Genomic DNA, 16,844 nt, shown 5'->3' on the forward strand with positions numbered 1-16,844 from the left:
GGGCAGCACGGGGCCTTCACTACTCCTCATGACTACCTTCCCTTCCCAGGCATGAGTACACTAGGAATACAAAGCTGCCAGCATGGGAGGTAGCATGGCTGTGGCTGCTCTATCTCTGTACCTCTTGCCCTGGGAGCTGATCTATGTATGGAAAAGAAGGGGTGCATTCTCCATGGAGAAGGAGACCTGGCTCCTGCAGGCTGGAGCAGAGCTTCTCCTGGCTTTGGCTTTTTTGACAAAGAAACAAGCCTACTGTGAAGCAGGGACCTCGACACCTACGAGAGAGTTTCTCAGAGGAGGGAAGGAGCAAGAACTTGGCAGCTAACTAAAAGTGTGTTTCTAATTATCAAGCATGTATGGCATGTACTGTTAATTAGCAAAGACTGAGGAATGGTGGGAGACGAGGGGATGGTATCTCCTCAGCATGCTGCCTCCCTCTGAAGCACCTCAGAGCCACGTTAGCTGCATCTCTTCAGTGGCAGGGGAAGCAGGAGAGGTGAACCGGAGCTGAGATGACTAAATCAGATTTCCAACCAACGCATGAGGACAGGAATCTCTTGGTGCAGAAAGGCTCCCTGCAAAATTACCAGTGGAGATGTGCCAACATCAGCAGCCCTCTCTGCTGATGAGAATGGACAAGAGGGGACTGAGAGGGGAGATCTGAGTACCCCTCCTTTGTCATGGCCTTGGGTGCAGAAAGTGGGCCTGTCTCTGGGCTGAGGTCTGGAAAGCCAAGCTGTCCCCTCAGAGAGCAGGAGAAGGGGGAAGATGCAAGGCAGGACGGGTGCCATTTATCTGCCAGCTGAAGGGATATATTCTGTCTAGAGTGACTGGAAGGTCAATGAAAGAATCACCTCCAACCATCCACCCAAATTAAGGAGAAACTCAGAAGTGCTGTGAATCTGTCCCTGAAGACCTCTGCTAGCCCAGAAAGAGAGTCATAGAGATTAGGTGAAAAACGTAGCTAAAAGATAGGATGGTCTCCCCAGAAGAGTTTTACTCTACTGAGGTTTCTCTACTTGCCTTCTAAAACTTTTAAAAATATGTATACTCACAACTGGAAAAAACCAAAGGGCAGGAGTGAGTGTCCATTGGGAAATTCTGCAGCTGGAGCAGACATTCAGCCTCGATCGTCAGCCTGAGAGAGGAAGAGAGAGAGAGAGAGACTGAGATTTTGTGTTGGTGAAGGTGGTTTGATTCCAACACCACAATGTGACAGAGGGATTCTTCTCGCTTCCTTGAGAGAGAAACACTAATTTGTTGAGGATCAGTCTGTTTGCAGGAACATTTCAAAACAGTAGCAAAACAAAACATATGTTTGGATATTTTCAAAGTGAGAAAAACAATCTAATTTTCACATTCAAAAAGCCTTTTTATTTAGTGAGCTTTTCAGATTCATTTATGGGAGTGAGAGTTTATGGGAACAAAAGCCAAATGTTTAGTATCAGAATGAAATAGCTGGACTGACCAACATAAACTTTTAAAGGATTTTGGTTTAGGAAAACATTTGTAGTTTTGACTTTTTTCTAGGTATGATACGGAAAAACAGTTTGATTTTTTGGAAGCCTTCATCCTGGGAAGAGGAAGCCCATTCTGCAACCAGTACTGCATGTGTACTCCCATCAGCACTGGGAGACGTCTCCACTACTCTGTCCCAGGGCACCTGGCAACCTCTGCTTTGACCAGCTCCTTGTTCCCTCACCTCAGCAGCCAGCTACACTGCCTGCTGGATGTACCTGAGCGTGTAGAGCACTTTTCCGTCATTCCAGATGCGGAGGAGCTGATTAGGAGTGGTTATCCAGTGGGAATCGGCCCGCTTGGAGTTCCTAAAAAAGGTATCTGGGATCCAGATGCGGCTCACCATGTTGGTGTTCAGTGTGAGGGCCTTCAAGGTGCTGTTGAAACGAAGACGCCGGTCATACCACGTCTGAGCAAAGAAGATATCAATGGTGTATTCCTATGAAAAAGAAGGAAGAATATGTCTTTCTGAGAGGAATTCAGGCAAAGCAGAGCCCTGTCCTCTGGTCTGCAGGCCACTGTTTTGGAGTCACAGCCAGAACATTTGCTTTTTAAGTCTGGGAGCAGGTGTTGGTGACCACTGACACCTTTACAAGCTCATCTTTAGCTTGGTGTCAGGATATCCATGGCACATCTAGGAAGAGCCAAAGACTCTGTTGACTGATGGGCTGAGCCATAGCATGTTTGGCCTGACCCATGCCTCAAAAGCCAAGACTATACAAACAAGGGCTTGGGCTTCCTCTTAATGGACAACTCAAGCCAAACACTCTTTTAAGCACAGGCATGAAGGGGCAGTGTGGATGTTGGCTGAATCCAGTCCTAAGTTCAGCTACACCTTTCAAACACAGGCAAGGAAAGCTGCTCACCAGCTTGTCAGAGAAGGCAAGCAGACAGCTGTGTCTTATTTATTAGGATACAGCCCAGCAGTGCTCTGTACACCTGATTTGTACATATAGCGATAGTAGTGTTGTGCATAAATCTAGTCAGAATCCATCCCGTGCTGCAGGACTTATACTGTAAATAGTTTATATGAAAACGCAGGGCACTATGGGTTCCTGGGCAGATACCCCTTGCTGAAGATTAGAAAAGGAAGCTGGGGCAGGGGCTGCTATGGACCCAGCTCTTGGTGCAACCACTTCAAAATCTTGAGTCTTTTGCAGACAGAAAACAGAGTTTCCACCATAATGAGGACCTTTGGTTTTGGTGAGAGAGAGGGTGTCCTAGCTCACCCATAACTAGCATTTCTGGGAGGCAGCTCCTGTCTGGATTGGACTGGCAGTAGTCCACATCATTAGCCCACTGTTCTGCTGCTTGCTGCTGCAAGCCAGTTTGCTCCTTACCCTTTTTCAGCCTGCCTGAGAAGGTGCTAATTAGTGCCATACAGGAGCATGTCTGGCACTCAGTGGCTGTCTGAACCAGACCCCAAATCCAGTTCCACCAGCCCATACTAAAGGCTGTCATCTGCTCCTGACAGCTCCTCTCTGACTTGGACTTTGCTCCCTTTCACTCCTGTTAAACCCCCATGACCACGGTGGCATTGTCTCCCTCTCTCCTGTGGGCAGAGATGAACAATGTCTGACTTCTTTGCCATCTCTCCCTCTCATTCTCCTCCTCTCTCTATTGATTTATCTCGGTGGAATTTTTATGACTGCAGCACATTCTCCCTCCGCTGCCCTCGCTGCTGGTTCAGAGCCGACTTCCTCAAACCATGCCATTAAAATAGATGTGGTGCTCTGAGTGTGCTCCCTTGGACAGCATGTCCTGCTGGGGGCAGGCAGAGCAGGGCAGCACACGCCCCCCTGCTTCATTTTCCTCGCCCTCGCTCCACTGTCAGCCAACCAGTGATGAGTGATTGGTACCAAAAATGTCCCTTGCATAGGAATGAGATCATGAGAAAAGAGCATTTGCCATCAGGCGGTCAAGTCACTCTCTGGGCTGATCCTTCACCATGGTTAGACACAGGGATGAGCAAAGGTGACGGGGATGAGGTCCTAACATATCTCTAAATGGGGACAGATGCAGCATGTTCAAAGTGATGGCATTGCTCATGGCAATGTTCATTCAAAATGAATGGCACAGTTCATTCAAAACAGACATGAGGAGACACAGAGCTAGGATAGCAGCAGCCCTCAAAGCCAAGCACACAAGCATGGCCACTGCATGAAAACAGGAAGTGGGGAGAGCCGATTCCAGCATCTGAATGCTCTGGATCGCACTGGGTACTGCTTGGACATAGGCTATGTGGTGATCAAGGCATGGGTCAGGTTGTGAAACAGTGAAATAGAGCCCACAGGCCAGCAAAGAAGCATTGGCACAGCAGGGACAAGATGGGGTAATGGCAGCCCAAGAAAATGACATATATGGGGAGGGCTGACTTTATTCTGCTTGGGACCATTTTCTTTTCCTTGCCAGCTGTTGGGGCCAAAATAACACATTTGACATATTCTCCCTCACCCTTGCAAACCCTGTTTGAGCCAGCATGAGCTTACTTTGCTCCTTCTAAGCAATATTTCTGGTGTAGGAGAAAGCAACTAAAAATGCAATGATAAATCCATGTTAGATGCCATTATCAGTTTCTAACTCCTAACTGGAGTCACTTGTGAGATCTCGCTTCTGGGCTGGCTGCTCAGGTTAGATGTCCTGCTGTAAAGTTCAGCATTCAGGTCTGGGATAACCAATGCTAACGTTTCAGGAGAGTGGAGGGTCAGCTATCCTAGGGGTTTAGTATTTGTTGTCAAGCCCAGATTTTCAGAAGGGATCAGCATTAAAGAGCTCCTCTTGTGCCATTCATAGCCAGCCTTTGCAAAAGGTGTAGTGCACAAGTCATTCAGCTCTTCTGAAAAATCTGAGCTGTTATTGTTACTGTCCTGTGGTTTGATCTAATTTCAGCGGCTATTATTAGCACAGCTATTCACAAGGAAGAACTTACTAGCTGAGCTGGCTCCCTTGCCTCTGGGTGGGGAACCCATTGGGAAATGTAGGCATTTACAAATGTATTTTCATTCAGAATTATCTGAGGCAAGATTTATACAAAAATGCTCTGGCCTTTGGGAGCACTTTTACCCTTCTGATTCTCTCCCCCATCCCGCTGGGGAGGAGTGAGTGACCGGCTGTGTGGTGCTTAGTTGCCGGCTGGGGTTAAACCACAACAGTTCCCGAAGACTTTAGCACCTGTTCCCATCAGGTGCAGTTTGCACTGATGCTGAGGAACCTTGCACGACTGCGGCTCTGCACTGATCAGCTGTGGGACAGTGCTCAGGCCTTTCTCTGAGCATTAATCAGATCCCACTTAGCTGTAGGCATCTGACCAAGGTGATTAAAATAGGAGGTGTTTGACCATGGGTTCCCTACAGTCATTGGAGAGGGGTAGGCACTTCTGGAGGGAGATCCCAATATGAAGCAGTCCAAGTTGTCTTCTGGAAATGCCTCACACTCTTACTGACCTTAGAAGAGTCCAGGCTGATCAAGGCTGAATAGCTGCAGTTTGGCAGGATGAGCTCAGCCCCTAAAACTTATGGGGATGTTTAAAAGTGCTGTTTCTTGAACTCCTGCACCCCTGTAGTTTCTCTCTGCCCCTGATTCATCATCAAGCATCAGAAAGAGACTTCTCAGTACCTCAATTTCCCCATGTGGAAAAAGGTTATTGTAAAATACGCCTCCAACATTACTGTACCATCTGCTGCGCAGCACATGGAGGTTGTTAACTTCTCTGTAAAAGCAGGGGCTTTTTTAGTGTTTTCAACAGAAGGAGCTAGCAAAATAAGAGGAATCGCTCTAACAGTTAGGTTGCACCATTTGGATCACACGTGGGGTAGCACACACGTGTTGGCATGCATGCAATATTGCATCAAACTTCAGTCATAAAATAATAAACCAAACTACCCATAAGGCAAACACTGAAGACTGCCTACCCTAAATACTATCACTTTATCCAATGCTGAGGAATGCCCTGCAGCATCGCTGCTGCTAGCTGTGTGGGCTTGTGTCCAACTCAGCCTTTCAGCATGTCCCTGCTGGCCCTTCGTCACCATCATCACCTGGCACTGCTGCACATCACTGATCAGTCCTCGTTTTTTTCATGTGGGCAGCACAGATGCTGGTGGAAACCCAATTCCAGAAAATGGTAAAATCTGAAAACATTTAATGGAAAAAACCCTATCCCGTAGAAGAGCGTTTGCAGGAAATAAGGGGATGTAGAGTTGACAAGAATATTTCATCTTGGAAGAAAAAAATAAACAACAAAAAGATTTTACTGCAGTCTCAAACTGTTTCATTTTTAAAAACATAGTTTAAGTGAAAAGCTGTGGAATTTCCATGTGAAAAGTCATTTCAAAGAAAACCCCAAAATTTTCAATCCAAAAGAAAATAAACAGGTTCAGAAATCAGCCTGTCACCAGCACAAGAGAGTTGGGAGCTGGCCACTGTTCTCATTGAGCGCTACCCTAAGCCCTGCTCCTTGGGTCATCCCAGCCCCAGCCGCTCTGCCCTAACCTTCATGGCCCTGGAGCACCTCCCCGCTCCCCATCCTGATGTCCTGATACAGCAAGGACATCCAGCCTGGCCCTTGTTAGCTCTTCCCTGTGCCTCCTCTCTCACCTCTGTGTGTACGTGCACACACATGGGGAATCAGCCAGTATTTCCAGTTGGATCTGGCCCCAGGAACTCTACTGTAGACTAAGTTCCACCCTGGGTTCAGAGCATATAAGAGTTAGAGCTACCCAATTTCAGACTAACAAACAGCTTAATCTCACAGGGTTAGCATGACACAACTTGAAATTAGCAGTTTGTATTCTCCGGTTACCTTATACACCCAATAAACATAGCTGTGCATTGCCAGAAGATCCTTTTCAAATGGCTCAAAGCAAGTTTGTGTGTGTGGTTCAGCTGACCCCTCTCAAGGGTGCAATTAGTGGGATGCAGAGGAGTTGGTACCCCATGGTTCCTCTGTATCCATCTATGAGCTTCTTCCTCTGTGTTCTTTAAGAGCTCAGCTTTCTGACAAATGCCAAAGAGAGAAGCAAAGCCATGAGACGAAGATGTCTTAATGTCTTCCTAAATTAGGATAAAATTAAGGATTTAAAGGTGTTTTTTGCAACTTCACTTGTATTCAACAGCAGCAAGAAAACCTCCAAATAGAGGAGACAGAGACCTGGAAACAGGTTCCTCCATTTTCCTCTGCTGGAGAGATACTTTGGAAAAATCCTAAATAACAGTGGGGCTGAGAGATTAATATCCTAGCCAGTCTCATTCTAGCTTTTATTGTTCTGATATTTGTTTTTATTCATAGAGCCCCGTTCCCTCTGCACCTCCAAGCAAATCCCTCGCTGCAGTACAATAAAGCAGGCTGCTTTCCTGGGAAGCATGGCCAGCATTTCAGGTGGGCTGATGGGTTCATGCTGTCAATCACAGAGCTAAGCAAAGCAAGTATTACAGGCAAACTCTTTGGGGTGCTGCAATTCAGGAAAATCTCAGGAGTTATTGAGGAGACCCAGGAATGGTGTGTATTTCTTTAAAGGGCTGGTGGGTCACTGTGCAGCTCAAGACAAGCCAGGAAGCCTCTCCTCCAGTCTCCCTCTTCTGCAAAACAGGGATCAGCCCAAGCATCCCTGCTTCAGACAGAACTGCGTTCAGCAACTCCACACCCCCACAGCCCTGCACAGGTGAGCGTTTTCCTCTCCACGACAGCCCATGTATCCCTCCCAGCCTGCAAACATCTCTGACAAACCCTGGGCTGCTCCCAGCAGCTGGCTCCATGTCCCAGGGAACACACTCAATAATAGCAAAAAGTCTGGAGACACTCTCCAGACTAAAAAAATAAACTAAATAAAATAACCTTATTTTAGAATAATCTTCAAATCTGATGCACAACTTCTTGTCCCCACAGCTTGCAGGCAGGAACGTGCTTCTAGCATGACATATGCAAGCACTCTCCAAAGGCAGCAAGCAGAGAGGACGTGTACTAACAGCATACACTAATGCCTGACACTGACCACTTCAGCAACCAGTTGGGCAGCATCAGGCTTCTCTCAGTTCTCCCGTTAGTAGTGTGAGACACCTCGCTTGTGGATGCCTCCGTGTCCCTGCTCTGGGTGAGTTTTGTCTCCCCAACACAAAGAGCAAAAGAATGAGACTATAAGTTTCATTATGTTTCCAAGGTCCTCCTCTCTCCAAATCAGACCCCAGAGAGCTTTCTGGACATGATGCTGGAGTGACTAGGGGAGCTCGCAAGGACAAAAGGAGCAGAGCTCTGATGATGTGTTTTCAAGGTGACACACTGAACTTCCCATCTGTTTCACTTCTGCAGCAACACTGGCAGTGCTGTCCTTGTCTGAATGTCTTTTGCCTCTGCCCAGGGAATCTCAGTTGAGACAGCGTTCTTATTATAATACAAACTCGCTGTTAAAAACCATCATGTCCTGTGCTCGTGCCAGGAGCCTTCAAACAAGACATGCTGTACATGCTGCTCTGTCGATTGCAAACTCCCCAATCATGGCTTGCTCACCCTTGGAGTCTCTGCAGACAGGAACTGGACAGGGCTTTCAAAACTAAGTGCTGGCTTCTGAGATCTCTACCTGCCCGTTCACACACACCTTTGCTCATGCCTGCTCCCATGCATGTGCAAGCAGGGACATCTAAAAGGCAGGCTTTTATACTCATGACAGCCAACCACCCCAGACTGTTTCTTTCCCCCCAAACCCATTCTTCTGAGCTGTTCCCTTGTACCACTGCTTCCTGTCCTTCAGTGATGTTATTCTCTTCACATGCAACCCCAAGATGGCTGCTGATTGCCATTGTGCCCGTTCCTCTTTTCATGGCCATGTAGCCTGGCACACGGAGTCTCTCACTGTGAGCCCCAGGGGCATGTGACCTAGACGTGTGTGTTTTAGCATCTGATTAACAGTCATTACCCAAAGGATCAAGGAAAGTCCTTGAGTTGAGACATGACGTCAGCCAGACTCTGCTTTATAGAAGCACAGTCTGTCTGCACTGTCCCTGACGAGGTTATTACTGAAAAGGCAGAGATGCGGACACAGGATACTATATGCAGATGGGGAAGAATTAATTAAAGGGGAAGATACTGAACACTTCAATGAAGTATTACGCAAAGCACCACAGGGAAGGAGCTGCCTCCTTTTAGTTTGGTTTTGCACCACTCTCAGGACAGGACATGGCCTGGGTGGAAAGTCATGTGTAAGCACTTTCTGATGCAAACAAGGATGCAGCCCAGTTACCACGATCTCTAGAAAATGCCTGGGCTGCTTGCAGAGCAAAGCCACACTTGTCCAAAGTCTTGTTTGCATGTCAAACCTTACTGCTAAATGCTTAAATGCTCCCCATGATGTTGGGCTTGCAGCAACTTTGTGCCGGCAGAAGAAAGCAGGTGGGGGAAGAGAAGAGGTGAGGACAGAAGCACATAGGATAACTGGAAGAGAATACTTAACACTTTGGGCAGGTGCTCTTGTTTATTTGTCCTTTAAGCTCATGGGTGTTTGACGAGACAAAAAGAAATTTCCTTTGAAAGGGCTAGAAGACAAATCTTCTCACTGCATACAATTAACTCCCCAAGATTGCTCCTCCAGGACAGCTTGGCAAGATTCAGATAAGAAGCTGGAATTTCTTTAATTGCACTTCCCATTCGCATGCCACCCACTGCAATTAAAATGAAACACTGGGATGGGCAGTCTAATACTGCCCAGGCCTGGGAGAGCAGCTGCCTGTACCAGGCAAAGGAAGGTCAGAGGTCCCATGAATCCCCCAAGGTCTCCAGTCCTAAACACTCCTGGGGAGGGGTGTCTGGGATGGTCACCTTGTCCCCACGGAGACATCTGCAAGTCTGTCGTTGCCTGGGAACATGATCTGTTCCTCCAGCTCTGAAGTGCTCCTTGCCCCATCTCTTTGTCCTTACAAAACTCACTGTCCTGGGCTGCTGGATTCCCATGAGCCTGCCTGCAGGCTCCTGCTCAGTTCAGGAGCTGGACACTGCAGCCTCACTGCCTCCTCCCAAGGATGGAGAGGCAGGAATGAGAGCAGTAGCCTGTTGTGGCAGCAGGGAAATGGCCCTCAGGTGAAGCAAAGGAAGGCAGGAGAGTCCTCCAAACATTAAATGACATGAGTGCCTTCAACTGTCCGAGGCATGTGGCTGTGTGATTTTGAAGTATTAGAGCAAGTATCCTTCTAGGCTTAGGGCTTGCCAGCTGGGCTTGTCTCCCTGCCTCCAATCTGGTACCTCATTGTGGTGGGTTGACCCTGGCTGGATGCCAGGTGCCCACCAAAGCCGCTTTATCACTCCCCCTCCTCAACTGGACAGGGGAGAGAAAATAAAATGAAAGGCTCATGGGTTGAGATAAGGACAGGGAGATCACTCACCAATTACCATCACAGGCAAAACAGACTCGACTTGGGGAAAAATTAATTTAATTTATTAATAGTCAAGTCAGAGCAGGATAATGAGAAATAAACCCAAATCTTAAAACCACCTTCCCCCCACCCCTCCCTTCTTCCCGGGCTTAACTTTACTCCCGAACTTTCTACCTCCTCCCCCCCGAGTGGCACAGGGGGATGGGGAATGGGGGTTTCGGTCAGTTCATCACATGTTGTTTCTGCTGCTCCTTCCTCCTCAGGGGGAGGACTCCTCACACTCTTCCCCTGTACCAGCGTGGGGTCCCTCCCACGGGAGACAGTCCTCCATGAACTTCTCCAACGTGAGTCCTTCCCATGGGCTACAGTTCTTCACGAACTGCTCCAGCATGGGTCCCATCCACGGGGTGCAGTCCTTCAGGAACAGACTGCTCCAGCGTGGGTCCCCCATGGGGTCACAAGTCCTGCCAGAAAACCTGCTCCAGCGTGGGCTCCTCTCTCCACGGGGCCACTGGTCCTGCCAGGAGCCTGCTCCAGTGCAGGCTTCCCACGGGGTCACAGCCTCCTTTGGGCATCCCCCTGCTCCGGCATGGGGTCCTCCACGGGCTGCAGGAGGATATCTGCTCCCCCGTGGACCTCCATGGGCTGCAGGGGGACAGCCTGCCTCACCATGGTCTTCACCACGGGCTGCAGGAGAATCTCTGCTCCGGCACCTGGAGCACCTCCTCCCCTGCTCCTTCTTCACTGACCTTGGTGTCTGCGGAGTTGTTTCTCTCACATCTTCTCACTCCTCTCTCTCACTGCAACTGCTACTCCCCTGTAACTTTTTTCCCCTTTCTTAAATATGTTATCCCAGAGGCGCTACCACCATCACTGACGGGCTCGGCCTTGGCCAGCGGCAGGTCCGTCTTGGAGCCGGCTGGCATTGGCTCTATCGGACATAGGGGAAGCTTCTAGCAGCTTCTCACAGAAGCCACCCCTGTAGCCCCCCCCACTGCCAAAACCTTGCCACGCAAACCCAATACACTCATACAGAAGAGACCACCACTGGCATCACCACTGGCTTTGCCAGACCCTGGTACAGCCTACTGCTGCTGCTGGCTCACCAGATGGACTAGGGGGTGGCAAGGTCAACACTGCCTCTCAGATTTAGGGTCTGATTCTTATTTACATCCAGTCCCTGTTTGGGGGGACTGAGGGTTTTGGAGAGGTATAGTAGTCCACAGTAGTCTGTAGACCTTTGTAAAGGCCTCAGCAGCTTTCCCTGTCTGCTCAGGGACTGAACAGCCCACATCTGCTGCTCAATTCCCTTTGCTGTTTTTTCATCTTTCCAGGCTTTCTTGGGTTTTCCCTCTTTTTCCCTTCACTCCCTGCTCTAGTCTTCTTTCCTCCTCCTCCTCTCCATGCCCCTCTCCACGCTCTCTTTGGTCTGTACCTCACCACTCTGGTTCTCTGCCTCAGCAAGAAAGGCATTACCACCCTGCCCATGCCCCTCTTCAAACAGAAACAGCTTCAATTGTAATGGCCCTATTCAAGCATCACATCATTTCCCACCCCCTTCCCACCTTCTCATGGGACTTTGCTTTGTCTAGTAAAGCCATACGCTCTCCAGGGCAGGGACTGCCTCTCTCTATGGACTGAAAGGTGTCTAGTGATCTCAGCTGGATGTCGATTGTCATGCAAAGAGAACAGACAAAGTCCCTCCCACTGCAGTCTTAGTGATGAAGAAATTGCTACAGAAGCTGTGCTTTGAGGTCAAGACAGCAAGGAATGGGTGGCAGAGACAAGGAACCATAGGAGCTCTGCTTTCTGTCTGGATCAGAGCCAGAAGCTTCCTTCCAGTGCAGGAATTGCATGGCATGGCACAGCAGCATGCAAAACCAGAGGGGATAAGAATGGGCAAACAATGTCAGGCAGTGTCCCTCTGTCCCAACAGGCTCCTACAGTGGCCAGTCACAGGAGCTTAGGGACAGAGTATAAGGAGCAGGAAAATCACTACAGCCTTCTCCTAAATATGGCCTGCTCCATGAGAACCACTCGCTTCCAACAAGCACTGAGCTCTGTCAAACCACCTTCACGGGCAGCACGTTGACAGGGTGGACAAGCCAGCGGAGCCCAGAACTGGCACTGAAGAAGTAATGCTCACCACCAGCCATGGGAGCTGCGCTGTGCCTGGGAGATGAATCACAGGCTGCGGTGGGCTAACGGGCTGCCCCGCACAAGGAGTCACAACACAGCACAAAGCATCACAAGGAAACTGGCCCTAGGTGGGCAGTATAGTTCAGCTCTCCAAGAACCAGTGAGCCAGAGGCCCACCTCCCAAACCTTGATGCTACTCTGTCCTCCTCCCACCAAAATGGGTCTGAGAAAGCACAGTGCACCCGCATCCCTGGGATGCCATTCATTGTATGGAAATGCCTGTGCTGCCCCGGAGGAAAACCACTGTTTGCCTGTTTAAAACCCTTTCTAATCTCATCCTCAAGGAAAAAAGCACATTCAAAAAATCTGAGAAAGTTCTGCTTTCACAAAAGGGGAGGGTTTTGTGCCCTCTGCAGAAATCCTCACTCTTGACACTGTTCTCTCCTGGCCCCAGATGAAGAAGGAGGTGGGGACAGTGTACTCTGCTCCACTCTTTCAAGGAAACCTGTTTCATGTTGTCTCTCATGCCCCCTTGCTGTGCTTGCCACCTTTCTCTTCATGCCCTGCCAGTTCCTTGATTTAGCTTCTTCTCTCTGCTTCATTTTGTTTTTCCTTTCGCAGTTCTTCTTTTCAAGTCACCACAAAATCACAGCCCAGCCCTAATGAGATTTGAAGGGAGCACCAGCCTGAGGAAAGCAGCTGGGAGACATGAATCAGGTTACAGAGAAAGAACAATTTCTTTCTGTCTCCCCTGTTGGGTATTCGAAGGGCAAAGCAAGCTGGACTGTAGTTACAGAAGGGACACCAGGCCAGCTGATTCTCCTTTCCAGGCATACATCCACACTTCAGGCCAAGTGTGGTGGTCATTTGGAAGCCAGGACACCAGCCAAGCAGGACCTGCAGAGCTCTGCTGCTCTGGGCTGCTCACTTCCCATGGCACCTGGCAGCTGCAAAAGACTCTCCTCAGAAACTGGGGGCCGGTATTCCCAGTCCTTTTTTCCAGCTCCCAACTGTTTTGTAGAGACCCACCCTACTGCAGATGCCTCCTTTAAAACTCAACCACTCTACCTTCCTCAGCTCCCCTAGATGGCTTTAGGACATCTTTGGTGAGTAGTGAAAAAGATGAAGGCTCAGGTTTTCTACACAGAGGTATAAAGAATGCACTGGCAGAGCTTCTATATCCCAGAATCATACATACAAAGAAACCAAACAATTTTGGCTCTTGAGCTTAGTCCAAAGTTCCCGGGAGCTGGACAGCCCATTCTCTGCTGCTCCTCACCAAATCCCAAATGTTTTTTTGTGATGGCAGCAACATCGAGGTATTTTCATCTCCCCTCTTGCTGATCGGTGAGAGAGGACCAGCATCTAAGCAGCCGTGACCTCACTGCTGCAGAACTGGACTGAAGCTTGCAGCCAGCTCTGCAGGAAGCTGCATGCAGAGCTCACATCCAAACAGCTGTGAGCAGCAGGAAGGGAGCTTGGCTTCACGCAATGGCTCGCTCCTCCCTTGCAGTGCAAACTGGGTGCCCGACATCCCCATTCCCAGTGCTCCTTCCATCCCCTACCTTCTCTGCAGACACCCTTCCTCCCCAAGCTTCCTGGTGAGATTTACGCTGCAAATCCCTCTGGCACACTGCTCCAAGCCATGTCGCCACTGTGACTCTTTGTTGTGGCAGGAGGAACCAGGATACATCGTGTCTTCTCACAAGGTGTAGATTCATGTGACAAACTAAGGCTGCAAGCTCTGGACAGGTCTGTCAGTCCATCACTGCCAGATCATGAAAGGAAATTGTTGTCTTGAATATTACGGTTCTCTTTGCCTTCAGCTTTTCAAGGAGCAAATGAAGATTAGCTAGTTATCTTAACTTCACCCTCCTACCTCTCTGTGGCTGTAGGAACAACCAACCTAACTCCCACAAATTTTTCCACTTCTCTACCCCATTGCTCCGCCTCCTCTCCTTGTCCTCAATACACTACTAAGGTGGCTTTGGGTGTCTGTGGAGGAGAATGACAGACCAAGGGACACAGGTCTGGTGTGGGAGGTGTAACAGGTACACTGGCAAAGCTGGAGGGACAGAGAAGCGGATCGGGGGGAAGTGTCAGAAACAAGGCTTACAACATTTGCAAAGTCCCTGCTCTGACCTTGGAGACAAGGTGTTCCCCCACCCACACTCCTAAGTGTTTTGGTTCACACATCCCATGTGCATCTGCTTGCGAGTGAGCCATTAACACTGCTTGCAATTCTCCTGTTGAGCAAAGCTGATCAGATGGTTAGAGCCGTTCCCAGCTAACTGCAGGTCAGAGAACAACCACAGAAATCCTCACAGCAAAGCCCCCTGGACACGAAGATGGACAAGCAAGGCTTATACCACGGTCCCCAGCTACCATCAGCTCCATGCTACCAGCACACACCAAGCCCAGCACACAGCAAGCCCAAGACCCCTGACTAGACTTATTCCCCCACCCACAGTGCCCCATGCAGGCAGCATGATTTCTCTGGGGCTTTGAGGAGCTGTTGCATTGGGAATTGGTGGGGCCAGTCTCAGCAGCGCTGGTGTGAAATGGCTGCAGCGTCAGCAAGCCCACAGTGGGAACAACGGGCTGCTGCCAACCAGCGTGAGGCATCGCGGCAGATGGCTGTGAAGACCTACCTGCCCGCCCACTTGCTGACCCTAACATGTATCTCCTACCAGCACAAAAGACACCAAGCTGAAGACACAGAGGCACCGAGGAAGTGCCTGGAGGCACGGAGGAGATGCAAGGGGTTGCAGGGAGGAGAAGTGCTGCCTCAGCCCAGCCAGCCCTGGTGCCACTGCCAGGCTCCATTGCTGCTCGCTTGCAATTTGTATCATGGGCAATTAAACCCTTCCTGTGCACGGAGATGGGATGTAATAGTCTGAATATTCAGCCTTTAACATCGAGGCATGAAGAGGTCCTTGAAGCATATTGCCTCTGGTCACCCACAACCACTGAATTCTGAGAAATGGTCTCCATTTCATAACACATTTATAGCAGGCAGATTTCATATCAGCCTTTTAGGGGAGATGGCAGGACTGCTTCATCTGGGGATGCAGGAAATAAATAGAACTGATTTCTACTGAAAAAAATGAAGTTTTGTTGAAAATAAATTAAAATTGTCAAAACCTAAAATGGATTACCTCAACCTCATCATTTCATTCAGTAACCTTTTTTTCTTCAGTAAGCTAACAAAATATTTTGCTTTACCCTTATCTATTTGATTCACCCTTTATCTATTTGATTCACTTCATTTTGACTTTTATTTTCAAATACTCATTTTCATGCTTTACTTACAGGACAGAATTTATCACCGTATGAAAAGCAAATCGAAACAATCTGATGATACTAAACGTAAATGTTTTGATTGTCCCTAAACCCATTTTCCCTCAGAAATGCTTAAGAATTTTGGCTGTTTGTCCCAAGTGGGAGGGGAGAGCAAGACCCCCTCCCCTACAATGCTGGCTGTTCGCCCTAGACCAGAAACCCTGGCCTCTGACCAGCTCTTTGACTTCGTTCTCACGCACCTGAAATATCCAGACCTCTCCCGTGGAGAGATCTAAAGCCTTCAGTTCAGATAAATCAGCTCTGCCTTAAAAATAATTCAGCCCATCAAGTGACAACTGTTGGTACAGCTCAGAGCCTACATCTTTCAAATTTGACACAATAGTGCTTTCCCTTTGACTTGGAAGAATCAGTTTAATGAGGTTCAGAGCACAGATCAGTACTCGAATCAAACACATGCTTCCTGGCCTGTCCATGCACACAGGTCTCCATATGGAGAAGTGGGGCCGTTGGGGAACCACAGAGCAACTCCATTAGCTAATGTGCTTGTGATGGAGATGGCTGCATCCGCGCTTTTCTTCGCAAGATGCAGCTGCACACAGCAGCTCCGAGCCTGAGCCCGCAACTCCCAGGCACATCCCTACCAGTGTGTGATGGGCAAGGTTGCGTTCCCACTGCCCAGCGACTGCAGCCATGTCCACACCAGCGCATCACAGCAAAGCCTCTTTTAATGCCCTGCCAGAGGGCAAAGCTCCTACCAAACCAAGAGAGAGCTGCTAGCTGCCAGGGTTGCCAGGGCCGGGGACATCCCTCCAGCCTGGTCCAGGCCCCAGTAAGGAGAGTCTCCTGGTCACTGGAAAACTGTCATCATGGTCTATGCAGAAACCCAGTTGCTGGCAGACACCTCTGGAAAGGGAGACCAGGCGCAGCTACTGCAGTCATGAGCTGCGTTAGAAAGGTTTTCTGTGGGTAAGGGTGAGGAATTATGAGTTACAATGCTCTCAGGTCGGGCACGGTGAGCACACTGGCTACTTGGGAAGTGCCTACATTAAGCAACCTTCCCGGGCTGCCTGCAAGGGTTCAGGGCAAACAAACCCCTCTGCATGCAGCCCAGCTGAAGAAATGTGAGCTTTCTTCAAAGGCTGGCACAAAATGAATGCGGGATTGAGCCATTCCTGCCAGTAGAAGGCCGGAAATAGGATCCGTGAAGGAATTTACAAGAGCTGCTTACTTCATTATGAATGTTGATTTATCCCGTGTTGCCCGAGGGCCAGAAGCCGCCCGAGCTGTGGGCTGTGTGGAGGCACCTGTGTGCCAGGACTGATGCTGCAGTTTAAGAAACCTGACGAAGTATGGCCACATTCCCCATTTAGTGTTGGACTGAGGAGCACAGATGCTAACTAACTTTAGGGCTTTGCTCTCCAGAAATGCCTCGGAAGAAAAGCACTTTTCCCCCCAGGAGGCCGCTGTCCAGATTTTCATATTTTATTTAGCTCCAAATTTTAGAGGCACAACCCCAGCCTTTTGTT

The 16,844-nt window shown here is 49.1% G+C and overlaps 1 protein-coding gene across 2 annotated transcripts in view; it reads right to left on the reverse strand.

Annotated features, from left to right (window-relative positions):
* The window catches only part of LOC127019539 (gamma-aminobutyric acid receptor subunit gamma-4), a 41,692-nt gene that overhangs the window by 11,589 nt on the left and 13,259 nt on the right, over nucleotides 1-16,844 (reverse strand). For both annotated transcript variants that reach the window (XM_050901629.1, XM_050901628.1), the window contains exons 4-5: nucleotides 1,737-1,957; nucleotides 1,056-1,138 (exon numbers count right to left, since the gene is read on the reverse strand). In XM_050901629.1, coding sequence (XP_050757586.1) covers nucleotides 1,056-1,138; nucleotides 1,737-1,957 — 304 coding nt within the window. The remainder of the gene's footprint in view (nucleotides 1-1,055; nucleotides 1,139-1,736; nucleotides 1,958-16,844) is intronic.

The sequence above is a fragment of the Gymnogyps californianus genome, chromosome 9 (assembly GCF_018139145.2).
Source record: "Gymnogyps californianus isolate 813 chromosome 9, ASM1813914v2, whole genome shotgun sequence".
NCBI lineage: Eukaryota > Metazoa > Chordata > Aves > Accipitriformes > Cathartidae > Gymnogyps > Gymnogyps californianus.